Here is a 16,945-nt window from a genome sequence, read left to right on the forward strand (position 1 = left end):
TCAGCAAGCAAAAGGAAGTCTAGCGCTAAGTTAGAGAGACCACTTACCTCTTTATAGGAGATCCATTCATATGGCTGGTTTGGTTTTCTAGAACCTAGACATGGACCATTATCTAAAAAAGATAAAAGTTACTCAAAATTTAACCCCAGCTCCTCTGTCCTGACACCACTCTTGGTGTTAAGTCCCTAGATTCTCAGCAGACACCTTCAGATGACAAACTAGGTTTTTATTTCAGGGGTGCAGGAAAGGAAGCTGGGAAAGCACAGAGGCCAACAAAGTTGGTTTAGGCCAAGGAATACAGCACTGACTTTATTCACAGAACTCTATTTCACAAGATATCAGTTTAATTCATCTTCAAGAAAATTCACATCCAATACATTCATCATATTGCTAGACAGAGATCCCCTATGTCCTGCTGCATTTCAAAGGAGTTCAAATATGTAGTTCTTGACATATTTAAAATATTATCTTCAATTTTAGACTTACTTGATACTTGTAAACCCCTTTGGAAAATATCATAAACTGTTCTCACATCATCATAGTAGTACAACAACAGTTCGTCGCTGTTGAGAAGAGAGGACCTTCGAGCATGCTCACCGCCCTAAGAAAATCAATTAGAGAGGTTAGATACACTTGTTGGCTATAAATGAATGGGAATTGCTTGAAGCAATATTCTTCTTGAGAGAACTTGAGAGCTATGCAAGGTTTTCCAGGACATTGTTTCAAGAGTCAGACTGCTCCCTACATTACCAAAAACCTGTCAGGCAAAATCTTCTTCCTCAGCTACTTATGATAGCACAGAACAAATAAGAATAGTAAAGACTGTCAAAGGGCAGTCAAAAGGGCAGTGTTTTTTGTCAAAAACACTTTTTCTTAAGAAATATTTTACTCTATTAGTGCAGTATGGAACATAATTTCATCCAGCTTTCTAAATCCAGCCTCTAGAGCTCTCTAGAATATTAATAGTGCAATCCTGATCTACTTTTCTAATTAAGATTACAGAACATAATCACACTTCAATATCTGGTTTCAACCCTAAATGATTTTAAGCATGGTCACCAACATCCTAAACAAGTGTTCTCATAAGCAAAATATTCTGTTCCAAATAGAGTCCTTTAATCCAATTAAAAGTGCCAACTTACAAAAAAGGGTTTCCTCCTGATTTATTTAAATGCAGTCAAGACAATACTATCTTGAGAACTAAAATCACCATTTTTCAGCTGGTGAGCACTTACATAAGCTAGAATTGGAAGTCAATAAGTCAATACAAGAATTTAATAGTTCAGTTTTAACACTGCCTTTTTTAGAGTGACTGATTATTTAATCTCATTTTATACAGAGCAATCAAGTTTCACAAATTGCAGTTATGCAATTACTGTTGGGCCACAGTTGTTAATTAGTCCTGTTATGATGACAGACACCTACAAGCAAGTTCTTATCAGGAACAGCCCAGCTGGTTAAACAGAGTGTCTTGAGTAAACACTGCGTAAAATTTTCTCTCTATCGGCATAATCAATTTCTGGTTCTTTCAGAAAGTCAAACCCTAAACAATTCAAGCACAGATTTAGTTTGTCTATCATCCACAGCTAAAACCTGTTCACATGTTGTCATAGGTTCTTCCCTACCATTGGTTTCTTGTCTTGTTTTCGAAGTATCCTGGAGGACCAGACATCACCTGTTCCATGTATAAGCTACATAAATACAGGTTTATGTACAGAAGGTGTCATATTACCCATGTCTATAGAAATCAGCTAGCACATTAAAGGCACAGAGAGGAAAAAAAAATGTTTTTACACTAAAACAAGTCTAACTTGTTTTAGCAAAACAGTATGAGTAATGCAGTGCTTGCCACTCCTTTGACAGTAAGCAGAAACGTACACTGTGAACATGACCCAGAATAAGCTAATGAGTGGCTTACCTCTAAAAATTTTTAACATTAGAAATTCAAGAGTATACTTGCTCTCGGACCAACATCTACTCTACAGGAAATTAACAGATCACTAGTACATGTCTCTGCCTGGAAAGAAAAGAAAGACTGCTTTGCTTTATTTCACTGGTTTCTCAGGTCTTGGATAATCAAGGTCATCTTCTAGATTTTCCCAGTGTCACCACTCTGGAGCTAATCTGAGAAACATCACACAATGTAGTTTGTTACCAGCCATGGTAACATCAACAAGTGCAATGTATCCCATGTACCATGTCTGACATGCTATAATTCCTACATCAGGTGAAATACAATAGCCTAAGCCATTCCTCAGCAAGAGTCAAGAAGTATTTGTTTCTCCTCATGTGGGCTACTACTGTTTTGTTTATATGCCCTATTACACAGCACCACAAAAGCTATTTCTCAGGACCTGAGGCACTAACCAAATCTAAGATGAGTTATCAGACAGCACACTGCTTAGATACAGGACTGATGGCACCGTTCTTCTGAAAAAAGAAACTCTATAACAGACTACTATTAAAAAGTTCCCATCAGTTCTTATGGGTTTTCAGTAAGGGGAAACATAACCAACTGTCAGTTTTGCTTACTTCATTCTTTTTCCCATAGTAAAGTAGAATTCACTGGATTTTCAACAGTCTTAGAATAAAAGCTTTTCTGAAAAACACACAGCTCCTTGTGTGAGGGCCGTAAGGAGTTCAATGTTATTGATGTGGTGAAATACTCCCAGATATGGTGAAAGTCAAACCAGGAGCATAATGCAAGGTCTAAATTAACTCACCTACTAAGCAATAGAATTGGTCTACATTTTGCTTGAAAGCAGCAAGAACTGTTTTAGGACCTTGTCCAAATGGTCCTTATCCAGAATGTTTGTGCAATATCAGGGATAGAAAGTTCTGTTTGCAGCAAACTCGTTTAAAAATCACTGGTCGTTACCACCAAGTGTCTGAATCTCAGGACTGGAATGTTTGGCTGATTTCACAGAGGTTAGTTGAACGGCATCTGATAGATCTGTCCAGTAAAAAGATTAGCAGTCAAAAGTGTTGTCAGTTTTAAAAAGTGTTGTCAGTTTTAAAAAGTGTTGTTAAAGTAGCCAGGCAATAAAATCTGATTAATATGAGAACAGTTTCTAGTTACTTGTATAAAGCAGCCCTTGCAGCAGCTCAGGGACTTGCAGGAAATTAATCCATTACACATCAGGTCCTGGTCATTGATTAAAACCTTGGCATTGGTTAAAAATAGCAGCATCTGAAGGAAACAGATTTATTCTACAACTGAGCATACGTTACTCTATCAACGCCTATTCAGGTCATGTAAAATAACTGCTTTTGTTCAAGCTGTGGGTTTGCTTGTTGCTGACACAGGCTGCTTAGGATTAGCAGTAATGTCAAAACACACTGTAGGCTCCACCATGCCTCAGAGACAAGAGAAATTTCCCTTTACCTGAGAAGGAAAGTATACTAGCAAGTGGTGCTTAGGTCACCAACATATTATTCTGAGCAGCAAGTAGTATGAACCAGAGTTTTCAAGCCAGCCATATAATTTTAAGCATGCTACTCCCTAAGTAAGCATACAGCACTTAAACTGATCATTCATAGGGAGACGAGCACATGTCTAATCATGTGATTCTTGAAAGACAAGGCATGCTAGAATTCTGGTAATGTATCAGAAGAATGTAAGAAGGCTTAAAAAGTTTTCATGAGTTGAATACTTCTCTCTGTATTTTAATTTCTTTTCTTAGGGGAACAAAAAAGCCAGTCAAATCCAAAGTCCTACTCTTAGAAGGTACTGACATCCTAATATTTATTTCTATCCTATTCTTCTACATGGCATAAGTTGGGAAAAATGGAAGTTTTTAAAGCAAGATTTAATGTATTTGACAGCCTGCACACAAAATCAACAGCCAAAGCTATTCAGCTGTTAGTCACCAGCGGAAAGAAAGAGCTATCTACAGGCAGACAGATCCAGATGTGGATGACACATCCCTGGAAGTGTTCATGGCCAGGCTGACAGGGGTTCTGGGCAACCTGGTCTAGTGCAAGGTGTCCCTGCCACTTCATTAATTCTTTGCACCCATTTTCAACTACATGTGCAATCTTTATGCTCATCCAGTGATGGTTAAAATGGGTCACTGGGTGCTGGCCTACCAAATCAAAACAGTCACGAGATGGGAAGTGACCTGGAACAACAGTAAATAGGATCTGTTTTCTCCCACATGAAGTTATGAAGATATGTTATCAGAACATGTAGAAACCCTACTCCAGCCAATGACTTCACTTATTTCCTTGGTGTCTAACAAAGTTAAATCACAAGTAAGAGTTATGTATAAGCTTATTTCTAGTTCAAATTTCTTATTGTTAATGAACAGGTAGATTAGAGAGTAAAATGGTAGCAAACAGGCATTGCCTTCTGCCATGTCTTTTTTGGAGCAATTCCTCAGGCCTTTTAATATCATATTGTTTAGGCAGAAAGAAAATGTTAAGAATTTCAGAGCAGTATTCGATTTTTTTTTTCCCTTTAGAAGTGACAATCTTAACATATATGTAAGAAAATGGAGTATATGAAGTTAAATTCTAAGCAAAATGTAGTGAGAACCTGAATCCCGAGTACTGTATCAGTCTTGTCACTGTTTTAAGAGTAGCAATTCTAACAGACACTTGAAACTTGATTCAAAACATACATTTTCATTTGATTACAGTTTTAAATACTATTAATAGTTCAGATACAGCCCTTAATGAAAAAAATTGGACAGATCTCACCCATTTCAAGATGTTCTCTAAGTTTGAGCTCTTATCACCATGACATGCTAACACACTCAGGTGTTTTTCATTTAAGTCTTACTACTACTCAGCCTTCCCATTAAAACTTATCTTCTAAAGAGGCATTGAAAAATAATGCTGTTATACCTATCTTGCTCAGATCAGAGAGCCAATTAGTATAATTGGATCAATGATGCTTTAAGTAGCTTAGTGAAGTCTCATACCACCAAATAAAGATTTCAATCTCAGAATCCAGCAGTGACAAGTAATTTAACTTGAAGAAGTAAAGGCAGTGAACTGAGACAGCTGTCAGTCTCAAGCAAATAAGCATGTCATGGGGTTCATGGACAGCTAAAAGGTACTGTTTTACCATCTCATAGTGCAATGCCCCCCAAAAATCTGCAGAAGTCTATACTGCCTAATGAGACACTCCACAGCTGGAAAACTTGCACTGCTAGCTCATTCCAGCAGCCAAGATGTGCTGCTTTACAAGACATTGTCTACATGTCTGCTGTCAGAATCAGAAAAGCTCACCAAGAGAAGTGAGATCTAATGTCTAGATCCTTACTCTACACATGTTGCTTGAAAAGAGGTGGTTTTGGCAATTATCACATTGCAAGTGCATATTTTTGTTTCCCTTTGTGTACTTCTAGTAGCAGACCTCTATTTGCTACAGTAACATGATGTGTCAGCAAGCCTGCTGTTTGCCATACTGAGAAGATCAGGAAATAAACTGTGAATGGAGGGGCCAACTAATGTGTCATTCTTTAATCTCAGTATTATGAAACATTGAAAAAAGTACTCACTTTGAAGTAATGACAGGAGTTTGCTAACATTCATGAAGGTGACCTACTGTAAATTTCAAACTGCTCTGCCACATTTGTTTACATCAGTTTGTAGTCACATCTGCTCTTAAGCACAAGAGTCATGTTAATTCATTTGATACAGGACAACTAGATGCAGTCTATCCATGCAGAAGAAGGTAGTGTAAAGGGAGACTTCAGTTCCAAGTGTATATATATATATATATATATATATATATATAAATCTATAGTGGTAGTTTCTGACTATCATGAGCAAGGAAAGAAGCTGTCAGCTTTACAATCCTACATTTTGTAAGTATCTCCCTTAAAGATCACAATTTTCCAAAACTTCAAAAGGAGAAAACACCTTGTCTGTCCTGATGAAAGAGAAGTACTCTTGAAAGATTAAGTATTTGACTCTGTAGTGAGCAGGAGAATCAATACAACCACAACTCCCAGAAACACCAGCCTTGCAACCAGTTGTCTGTATTTGCTCACAAAGCAACAGCTTCTCCCAGTCAGACTCTTTCCATATTTGACTTCCCTTTTTAGAAGCCACCACCTAAAAGTAACTCTGCTTCTAAAAAGCATAAAACAAAAGCTAAGTTAACATATCCAGAGTTCAGCAGGTGGCTGGTTTAATTTCAGCTTACTCTGTGGCTGGGATCTCTTGGCAGACTAATATTTCTTCCACAGATCATCTGAGGACAATTAGTACCCTCTTCATGCTTGTAACACAATATAAAGTCTCATGTGTCAGCTATTATACACTAAAAATAACAGAAGAGTATTAGCCTAATCAGTATATACCAGGATGCCTAATGGAACCCCAAGATCTAATTTAATAGGTCATCACGTGGCCAGGAATTGAAAACTACACTGTGCCAATTCTAACATGAACAAGTTTTGTCACTAGTGAGATCAGAAGCTCAGTTTCTCAGCAGTCTTCTTCTCCTGTGACAATTATTTCCACTGTGACCTCAGCCCTCAAGTTGGTTTTCAAAATCAGAAAGCCAAAAAAAGGAGTTCAAGCCACATTTCAGAAATTTATTGCCCCCACACTACAGGTTTAGAAACACCCTAATGTAAATCAAGTATTTGGTCTCTCTCAATGCTACATTTAGGGTTCAAATTTCAGTGAAGTACAGAATCCATCAAGTGACACTTACCTCTACTTCCACAGACTGCATTGCTAAATCACATGGTGGTTTTAATGCTTTTGGTCTTGTTGCATACCAGTAGGTTGTCAAAGCTGCAAAAGCACCGAAGCCCATCAGCGTATTTGTCGGAAGGGTGCGCACATACTGCCTGACATCCCCAAGTTCTGGCATTCGTAGGTATCTAAACAACTCATGCGCTTGCATTGCAGTTCAGTGCAGTTGTTCCAATGCTGGAATCTGTTGGTATGAAAAAAAGTTGCACAAAAAAATCTGAAATCCTGTTTTGATTCACTATTGCTGTAGGACAGTAATGTATGCCTTGTCCTACTGGCTTCCCACCATCAAAATAACTTGATCTGCCACTAGGCAGGCAACATCTTTATATATCTGTGCTGCAATTAAGTAAGCAAGCAATTATTAGTTCATACTCTTGAAAAACAGGTGGGGCTGAGAAGGGGGAATTTCTTCAGAGTTTTAGTATTGCTTTCAACAGAGACTGCATTCAAAGTTCTTTTTAAAAAGCAGACCTTTTGTTAAAGGAGAGAATTTCACAAATGTTTAAACAGTTAATCATCAAGCAGGAAAGACTGGGAAATGAAGGGCAGGGACATATGTTACCTTGCCTGCATGTAACAGAGAGCATCCTAATCCTATAGTAGCATAGCAGGAGCAGTATTTTTCCTCTCCTAAGTCCAGTAAAATAAACTCTTTTCTACTCTCCCTTCAGACATACACAGAAGGGTCAGTACAGCAAGCTGCTTTCAAAGCTGATACCCTCCTATAGCTCCTCTATGGTACTTAGCAAGTTTCCTATTTCTCCCAGCACCATGCCAGCAATTTATCTCTGGTCATGAGGCAGACTAAAGCAGTGGCAAATGAGGCCCAAGGCAGCAGCACGCACCAATACAATCAAGCACAGGAAGCACATTTGATTTGTCACGTTCGCACAGAAGGAAGAGCTACAAGAGGCTGCTCCCCGCCAGCACTCACTGACACGGATATTCCACAGCAAGAACCAGCTGCACAAAAAAAAAAAAAAAAGGGGATTGCAGTCAGCTCAGCTGGTGCTCTCCTCTACAGCCAAGGTCTCCCGGGACGCCTGTCACATGCCGAACCCCCCGGCCGATGCCCACTAGGTGAGAGGTGAGCGGGAGCAGCCGGCCCGCGCGGGCCAATGGCAGCCGGCAGCGCTCGGCCCGCAGCGCTCACCCCACCGCGCTCAAGGGCGCCCGCGGGCCCTGACACCGCCACGGCCGCCCGACACCCAGCGACGGCTGGCAACGCTGTCCCGCGTGCTTGAAGAACAAAGAGATGTATTTACTTCGGTAATTTAGGTCCTAGCCATTTCCTATGGACAACAGAATTAAACAAAGGTCCTAGAGAATGTCAAAGATGTAGCTAATAGCTAAAACATACTGTGTAAGGAGCCACCGCAGCAGGATGGTGGCATATGAGACTCTGAAACCCAAACGGGCAGAATTATGTTTATTAGTTTTAAAACCAACTATACCCGGTTAACATTTCATATTTCTACAGGATAACCTCTAGTTTACAGTCTGACCTTGAAATCTTTACTGCTGCAATCAGTTATTCACCCAGGCAACAGAAGTTGTCTAGTTGACAAAAGTCTAACTAGTATTTGGACAAGATTTGCTAGATTCAGCAAAATAGTAATGAAATTAGTTCAAAGGACCCATGGTTTCACAATGTTAACAGGACAGGCTGAAGCAAGGTCATGGATGGGGGCAGTGTCAGGACGGAATCAAGTTCCACCTCTGGAGTAGTCCTGGACCCATGGAATAATCCCCAGCCTGCAGGCACTGCTCTCTCTCCCCCACACTTTTCTTTTCTGGCATAGCCTTAGGGCACAGGGCTGCATCACCTCAACAGGCAATGCAGGGCCACTACATGCCTTTTTGATACTTGCACAGTGATACACTGCAGACTATAAACAAAATCCACAACACATTGGTTTGTAGTAACAGAAGGCAGAGATGAACTGAATATAAACAAGCTCTTCATCTACCCTTTAAAAAAAAAAAAAAAAATCAGTTACTGACTTAATAGTTAGGATCACCATGCAGTTGCTTTTTATGCACCTAATCATGCTCATTAGCCTTGCAGGTGTGAAAACTACTTTTTAAGTTTTATTATAGACAGTTGAACACTAAGAATAAAAAAACACCAATACACCAACAAGGAAGTGTGGACTTACAAGTTAATTTCGCATATATCATAGACACCATGTTACGAAACTAGACAAGGGGGGCTATGATGTGTGTAATGGCTAAGAGCAATCTTAGCTCTTTCCTCAGGCCTCCACAATGAGCACCTTAGACTTCTAAAATTGCTTTCCTGTCTGCATTAGTCAGGAAGTGTCCTGCGCACAAACTATGATTTAGGAATGCAATGTAATTTGAATTACTCAAAAGGCTTTACAGGTGATGCCTTTACAGGTAACAACTGAGGTAAACATCATCATTTAATTCATACATCAGTCCCATTATAGTCAAGGATCTGCTATGATTTCAGCTTAGGTGAAGAAAATAGATGCACATCTCTGCTTTTCATTTCCTCGACCAGTTGTTTCTAGGGAAGCCTGTAACATAAAACTTTTCTCAAGCACTTATACCACAAGTTATCAGGTATACACTGATACATTTTGCTGCTTATGTTTATATTGAGATAATATCTTTTTATTATACCTTCTGCCTCATCTGCACAAAAAACAAGGTGAGGACACAGTTTTCTGCAAGACTAAGCAATTCCAAGCTTTAACACTATCTGTTAAGTCTATCAGCTCTTGTTTTCTGTATTTACGGCAAAGCCAGGTGTAACAAAGAAAATAAACTCACATTCTTAACATATGCATCCAAATATGCCCCAGCAAGAAAAGAGGCTTCAATGCCTTCCAGCCTTCTTTAAGACACCTCATTATTTACATGGTTCATGCTCCAACAACATCAGACATCCTGGGTTTTTATCATGACCAAGGACGAAGGTTTAGAGCCTCCAAACTGAGATACAAAGATCTTCACAATGGAGCTTCCATCTGGCTTTCAGTTGTTTTCCTCAAGGAAGGACCTAGCTAAGTTTGCTCATTCAAGACCAGTAAAAAAAGCCATGCTCTCTTCACAAATTCTGGTCCTGCAATTCCTTCTTACCAGACAGGATCTAGAACACAAGGAACAGACTCAAACTAAGCCCCAGTGTGAGACACAGCTGAAGACCCAAAGGGAGAAGATGCCAAACGAAAAGTACCAGTCTGTGATACTCAGATTGCTACATGTAGGGGGGGAAAGAGCAGAACTGACACTTGAGGTCAAAAGCACTTTTTTTCTCAATGCAATCAGTAGACCTTGGTCTTTTTTCTAAAAGACCAGAGGGAAAGCAGTTTGGGTAAGGAGGCAAAACTGCTTCAGAGATAACTATCTCTCTTGACCACCTCCAGAGAAACAGTTCCCACAATGCAGCCCAAAAGGCGCCCCTCTGAACTCACCGTATCAATTTGGCTAAGGAGTTCTGTAAGTTTCTGACAAAGCCAGCTCTCTCTGCTCACGCACACACACCCTGCAGCACCCAAGACTCATTCTTTACAGCAGAGCCAGTATCTCAAGGCAACAACCCAAGTTGGCAGGACTCTGCCGTTCTTTGCTGCTCCTACTCTTGGCATACAATGGTCTATTTACAGTGACCAGCAGCCTGCCTATTGTCTATCCATAGCCAGACATCGTTCGAGTGCAACGGAAGAGAACAGGAGAGCAGCCGTCAGCTTCTGTATTGCAAAGAAAACAACCCCAAGAACCAATGGCCTCTCTTTCTCTCTATTCTAATATTTAGATAAACAACACACTAGCACTGCCATAAAGGCAGATCCATCACATGGTGTAAAAGAACAGGCTGTGTTATTTCTACAGCCTCTTGCAGGGAGGAGAAATGTACAAGACAAGCTGTCTATCTCTTATTATGAGCAATATGGCACTAAGATATTTTCCTTATGATATGCTGAAACAGGGAACCAGCCACCCACGTACCTTGGAGTTGTCCTGACAGCTACCTGCCACTGCAGTCAGTTTTTTTCTTACTCTTACAGGTTACACTGCACAGCTCCCATGGATCTCATTTTTTCCTTAAGCCTTTCTCCACTCAGCCTTTGAAAGAACAAGTGCAGAATCACATTCTAGCTCCTTTACTATGTATAAAAAATGGGTAGAACAAATAGCTTTGGCTATTAACTGGAGAAATCCTTTTGTCTGAATAGAATACATAATCGTAATCTCAGAGTGCATTTACAATCACCTTAAATTTGAGTCAGTCCAACCTGTCCTAGATACATGCTCCCACAACCCTCTCCCTGCTGGCCAGGCAGTCACAAGGGAGGTGATCCAGCAAACACCATCTTTCTGCATTAGTTGTGATGCTAGTTCTCAATTAGATCAACTCTCGTCTCAGTGACCAGACAGCCATTAGCTCCCAGAAGGAAACACAACAGCACAGCTGGGGAAGTGGCTGGACTACTGTAATACTACACATTAAGCACAAAACTCTAAACACTGCATCCACATCCTCCCAGGATTTTCTGCCTGTCCTGCAGTTAGAGGGGAATCTGACTGAGGTCTTGCAAACACCTGTGACAGCCAAACTGGCCAGGAAACAAACCACAACCACCTTCAAGATACAGCAAAGGAGCTTTTGTACTTGAGACATGAAGGAGAAATCCCAGTTCAAGCCCTGTATAACAGACAAGACAGCAAGATGCCTACTGTGGTGCAGCCTGTCACGACATATATGAGGAGTCATATATAACTCCTCAGCCAGAGAAGACTGGCTGAACAAATCAAGTACATTGAACTGTCTAATCCACTACTGTGGCCTCCTCCTCCTCCACCACCTCCATCTCACCCTCTGCCCTCTCCCCAACTAAAATAAATTAATTAATATCATCTTACCCAGAAATCACCTAGTTCACCCAGCCAAGCATGAGAGCTATAAACCCTTCTTTCAAAGCAGTAACTGACATATTTACCTTCCTGCAAGAATAAAGAGGGAAGAACTAAAGAGCTGTTAATAAGGAACACATCCCAGGCAGGAGGAACCACCAGATCCTTAGTATTCACACTTCACTTCCAACTCCTCTTCAGCTCCCCCACTCAGGCTATAAGCAACCATAGGACATCATGCACTGGGAGGTGCAGGTTGCCTCTGCTGGTTCAGTTTCTGTTCCTGCACTTGGGACAAGGCAGAACTGGAGGGAAACAACCTACAGGCTGGATTCAGACCCATCAGTTAGGCCACAGTGACTTACTTCATAAACTGCAACCAAAGTTAAGGCTTCTGCTGCAACCTTTAAGGAGCACTAAATCTGAAACTGGCGTGTCAAGGCTCTGTTCACATCAACAAGGAAAGTCACAGGCCTGTCCTCAGACATTTGGCCTCAGTCCCCTTGCAATCAAGTGGAACTCCACCTGGATTCTTGCCTCTCAGTGATGTCCAATAAGTAATCTGAGCACACACTGGTGAGGTCACTGGAGTTTATTCAAGTCCAGGAGTTGAAACACATGACAAGAATCTGCCCAATGCCTTTTGTGCAATTACAGTCCTCCGACAACATTTGGTAACCCTGTGTATAATGGAAAACCAACACGTATGACTAAAACCTTTCAGAGAGTGATTGATTAAATTACCTTTAATCCAAGCCTGTACAGCACAACATGTCACCAAGCAGTCTTACCAGTTTCTCATCTCTGAAAACCAGATAAGGTGCCTACAAATATTTTTCAGTCTACACTGCTATGCATTAGAATTGCATCCCTGCAACTATGATTTGCAAATACATCATGGCACTACTCTGTTAATCTAGCATCATTCCAAATACCATTTAGATGAAAACCACCCTACAGAACCCAGCAGCTTTCTTGTGGCCTAAGAGCTTGAGTAGATCATACCAACTGATTCATTCTACTCATCCCAGGAAAAGGCTACTATTCAGAAAGCCCAGTGTGCAATATCAAGCTAACACATGGTTTAAGTGCTCTTTTGAGACTCTCTGAGAAGGAGTTTCTCACTCATACTTCTGATACCTGAAGTCTCGCAGAAGGCAACCTGGGTCAGGCACATTAAGCCCCATTGCATCATGCTAGATAGTGTTTACACCCAGCAGGTTGTTACAAAAAACACAACCCTTAACACTCTGAGACTGGAAGATCAGTAAGTACTTATGAGAAGCAATTGGTTCACTGAGTGACCTCCCACCACCAGCAGCACAAAAAACAGTATGACAAACACAGCAACCTTTTGACCTCAGGTATTAGGGTATGCCTACATTTCCTCCAAGTCAGTAATAGTAAGCATTGTCTTTTTGCTTTCCTAGGAAACTAATTCAAACTTACCAGGCTATAACTGCAGTCCAACAGCAGAAGCCAAATTTCCAACACAGGCAGGCACATGCAGTATCAAACTACTCAAACTAAAAAGCTTAAGAGTTCTGGGTTCAAGAATAGTAATTTGTTTAAAAAAGGGGGAGAAATCCCCTTCTGGAAACGGGACATCATGCACTTCTGCTATAGCCCTTAAATGGCTCAACTACAAGAGCAAAAACCATTTTTCCTCTACATCTCTATAAAACCATACAAGCTGTTTTCAATCAGTTTTGAGCAAACTACCAGTACTACTAGGATTCAAATCCTAACTAAAAAGAAGTATTTTACTATGATAGAATGGTTTGGGTTGAAAAAGACCTTAAAGATTATCTAGTTCCAAACTCCCTGCCAAGGGCAGGGAATCAGATTTTACCCTGTGTAAATGAGTAACTCTCAACATGAAAGGCAGCAAGAGAGCAGAAGCTTTATGTTATCAAGCATCCTTATTTCAGGAGTCAGGTGGGACCTGCATGGGGCAGGTCTCATCTGCAGACAGGGTTCAGCCTACAATAACAGTCAATGCTGTACCGCAGAGCTTCCCTGAGCCACACAGCATTGTAAACTCCCCCACAAAACCATTCACCAATGAACAAACCATCACCCCTCTTACTTGAGAGGATTTCTAGGGAGTTGCCACTGGTTATATTTACCATAGTGAAATATTTAACATCTCTGAACGTGTGATTTAGCATAGCAGAGAAGTAGGAGATGGCAGGCAGTCTGTTCGTAAGACTGTCAGAAGCCCAATTTATCGAGCAATGTATCCCTTGGGCCAAAACATCTCTCTCATCTCTGCTGCACATTGAAAAAATTTCATGCCATTAGTTTTCTTCAGTCTACCCAATTCCATCAACCACATTATCAAGAAAAACAAAACACAAAAACCTATTATTACCTTCTGTTGCTCACATTAGTAAAAGTGATGAAGGGATAAGAAAGAGAAACCTTTTACTCTGCCCCACTGAAGAGCAACACAAATAAAACAGGAAAGGTACAACCCACCTCTGTCTCCTCCCAAAAATCCCATGAAGGATTCCTTTCTAGCGAAGCAATGAGATAGAAGAACCAGCCACACAGACTTTGCTCAAGAAATAGCAAGTCACTTACCCACATAAGTATTTCAAAGTTGTCTTTCCTTCAATTTTAAATTGCTGGTCTTGTTTTTCTACCAATATCAACCTTGTACTTGTCCTCGAAACAAAAGGCTACTTGGGGGTTTCCTTCTCAAAAACTGAAGGCTTACTTCCAACCTCGTGTTGGCCAAGTTGTAGTTGTAAAACAACATCTACCAAATTTAGAAGCTACCTTTGTAAATTCATTGTAATCATGCTAGGCTAAGGCTGTTTGCTCAAGACCTTGAATTGATAGCACTACACACATCAGCTATATGTAATAATAAGCTTTAGATTTTTCCTATTAGCCATCTTCCAAACATTTCCCTATCTGCTACCTACCCTTAAATTTTAAAAAGGCAGTAACAGCAAGGGTCCACGAGGAACTTCATGTATCAGGTTTTGCATTATTAATACTGATATTGTTGCAAGAGGAAGAGAAAGGTATTTTTCAATTAATTCAATACCCTCTTATACTCAATTTTTTGAATCTGATCCAAATTCTAGGGCTGAGAAATCTCAGCTTGTGAGTTTGAGAGCACGTTCCAAAGCAAAAAGGCAAATGTAAATTCTCCTGATCTGGCTCAGGAGACCACACGATTCCCTGTAAAGCAACACGGATGAAAAAGGAGATCTATTAACACCACACGGAATAGTTCTGTTCTTTCCTATCACAGAACCTGACCATCATATCTCAGATGCTAACCCAAGTGAGGCATATGTTTAGATTACATAGTCCAAGAGAGTGTCAGTAATACTCCAGACAGCTCACAGACATGCCCTTTAGAAATTCAGAAGGGTTCAAGTGTTGCAATTCCTGTTCAACAGGAACAAGAAATGTATGCATCCTAGAACAAAAGCGTCGCGTAACCAGGCTAAATCTCTGTGCTGTAGCACCACAAGTCCTACCTAGCAGCAGAGGAGGCCTGCAAAGTCAAAGCCACTCAACCTTCCATTTTAGGCCAGTTTGGCTCACGCTGCATTTCCATATGTGCTCTAAACTGCTTTAAAAGAAGAAGGAGGAAAAAAAGCTGCTTCAAGTACATGCTGCATTTGTGCTCGAAAGAATAGCCTACTTGAAGGCAAAGTCCGGCAGCTAAACAAACGTGAACCCCCGGAGTCAGTAGGCAGCACTGCGCTGCCCAGCCCGCTACCTGCTGCTCACCCCGCGCCAGGCCGAGCCGAGCCGGGCTGGAGGGCAGCGCCAGCGCCGAACAATGCCCGGCCAGCCCGAGCTGCCGCAGCGCCGGGGGGAGGCCGGAGACAGCCGGCTACGCTTTCCTGACGGCTTTTGTGCCAGGGGAAGCCGAGCCGGCTCCGGGGGACGCTGATCCCACTGCGGGGCGGGAAGGAAAGCCCCGCGGCCCCGCAAAGGCAGCCTACAGGGATCGGAGGCAGGATGGGACGGGACCGCCCGGCCCCGCGGTGACAGCGGCGGCGCAGACCACCCCAGCCCCGCGGCGGCCGCTCCGGCAGGCCCAGCCGCCTCTCTCGGCGGTGCGTCCCTGACGGCCCCGGCCCCTCAGCGCGGCCGGGTCCGCAGCCCCGGCGGCAACGGCGCCCCCGAACCCCGCTCACCTCCCGGCGGCAGCAGCGACCACGACTGTGCGCGGCTGCCCGGCGCCGCCCTATTTAAGCCGAGCACGGCGGGAGCTTCGTGTGCGTGTGCCGAGCCCGCCCCCGCCTCCGCCTCCGCCTCCTCCGCTTGTCCGCGCAGCCCGGCGGGCGCTGGCGTTCGGCCTTCTTTCCGTCTGCCGCCCGTCCCTGCCCCTTCCCTTGCCCGTATCCCTGCCCCCTCCCTCGTCCCTGCCCCTGCCCACGGTAACGCACACAAACCCGCGGGGGGGGCGGTGGAAATTTTGTACTGCGCGGGCACAGATGACAGAGATCCACAGGGAGCTGAGTGGAGCACTGGGACTAGTGCCACTTAACCCCTCAGAGGTCTGAGGTTACAGTTTGCAAAGGAAGGGCTTTCTTACGGCTTCCAAAAGGACATCTGCATCCGGTATAAATATGCTAAAAGGATATATGTTTCAGTATGAAAGTGTTGGAAGAGGACAACGACCTTGTTGCAATTTGTTGCTTACCTCTGCTAAACTTTTTTTGTGAGGTGCCGTGAGTTTGAGGGGCATCTTGAGGCAGCTGGGGCTTTATCAGGACCCCTGATAGTTATCACAGAATCATAGACTGGTTTGGATTGGAAGGAACCTTAATGATCTTCTGCCATGGGCAGGGAGACCTTTCACTACACCAGGATGCTCAAAGCATCATCCCAATCTGGCTGTAAACAGTTCCAGGGACATGGAATCCACAGCTTCGCCAGGCAACCTGTTCTGGTGTCTCGCCACTCTCACAGCAAAGAATTTCTTGTTCACACCTAATCTAAACCCACCCTCTTTCAGTTTAAAGCCATAACCCCTTTTCCTATCATTAAATGCCCTTGTAAATAGTCCCTGTCCAGCTGTCCTGCACCCTCCCTTCAGATACTGGAAGGCTGCTGTAATGTTTCTCCAAAGCCGCCTCTAGGCTAAGCAACCTCAACTCCTTCAGCCTGTCTTCAGAGGAGAGGTGCTCCTTAGCATCTTCATGGCCCTCCTCTGGACCTGCTTGAGGAGATCCATGTCTTTCCTGTGATGAGGACCCCAGAGCTGGATGGTGTCTCATGAGAGCAGAGTGCAGGGGCAGAATCCCCACCCACGCCCTGCTGGCCACGCTCCTTTTGATGTAGCCTAGGACACATTTAGCTTTCT

General features: G+C 42.6%; 1 protein-coding gene across 1 annotated transcript in view; it reads right to left on the reverse strand.

The window, feature by feature from the left end:
- ACSL1 (acyl-CoA synthetase long chain family member 1) overlaps positions 1–15,874 on the reverse strand; it is a 38,617-nt gene extending 22,743 nt beyond the window's left edge. The window contains exons 1-4 of the mRNA XM_039550799.1: positions 15,774–15,874; positions 6,674–6,901; positions 487–601; positions 48–112 (exon numbers count right to left, since the gene is read on the reverse strand). Coding sequence (XP_039406733.1) covers positions 48–112; positions 487–601; positions 6,674–6,868 — 375 coding nt within the window. The 5' untranslated portion in view covers positions 6,869–6,901; positions 15,774–15,874. The remainder of the gene's footprint in view (positions 1–47; positions 113–486; positions 602–6,673; positions 6,902–15,773) is intronic.
- Positions 15,875–16,945: the final 1,071 nt, after the last annotated feature.

The sequence above is a fragment of the Corvus cornix genome, chromosome 4 (genome assembly GCF_000738735.6).
Source record: "Corvus cornix cornix isolate S_Up_H32 chromosome 4, ASM73873v5, whole genome shotgun sequence".
Classification (NCBI taxonomy): Eukaryota; Metazoa; Chordata; class Aves; order Passeriformes; family Corvidae; genus Corvus; species Corvus cornix.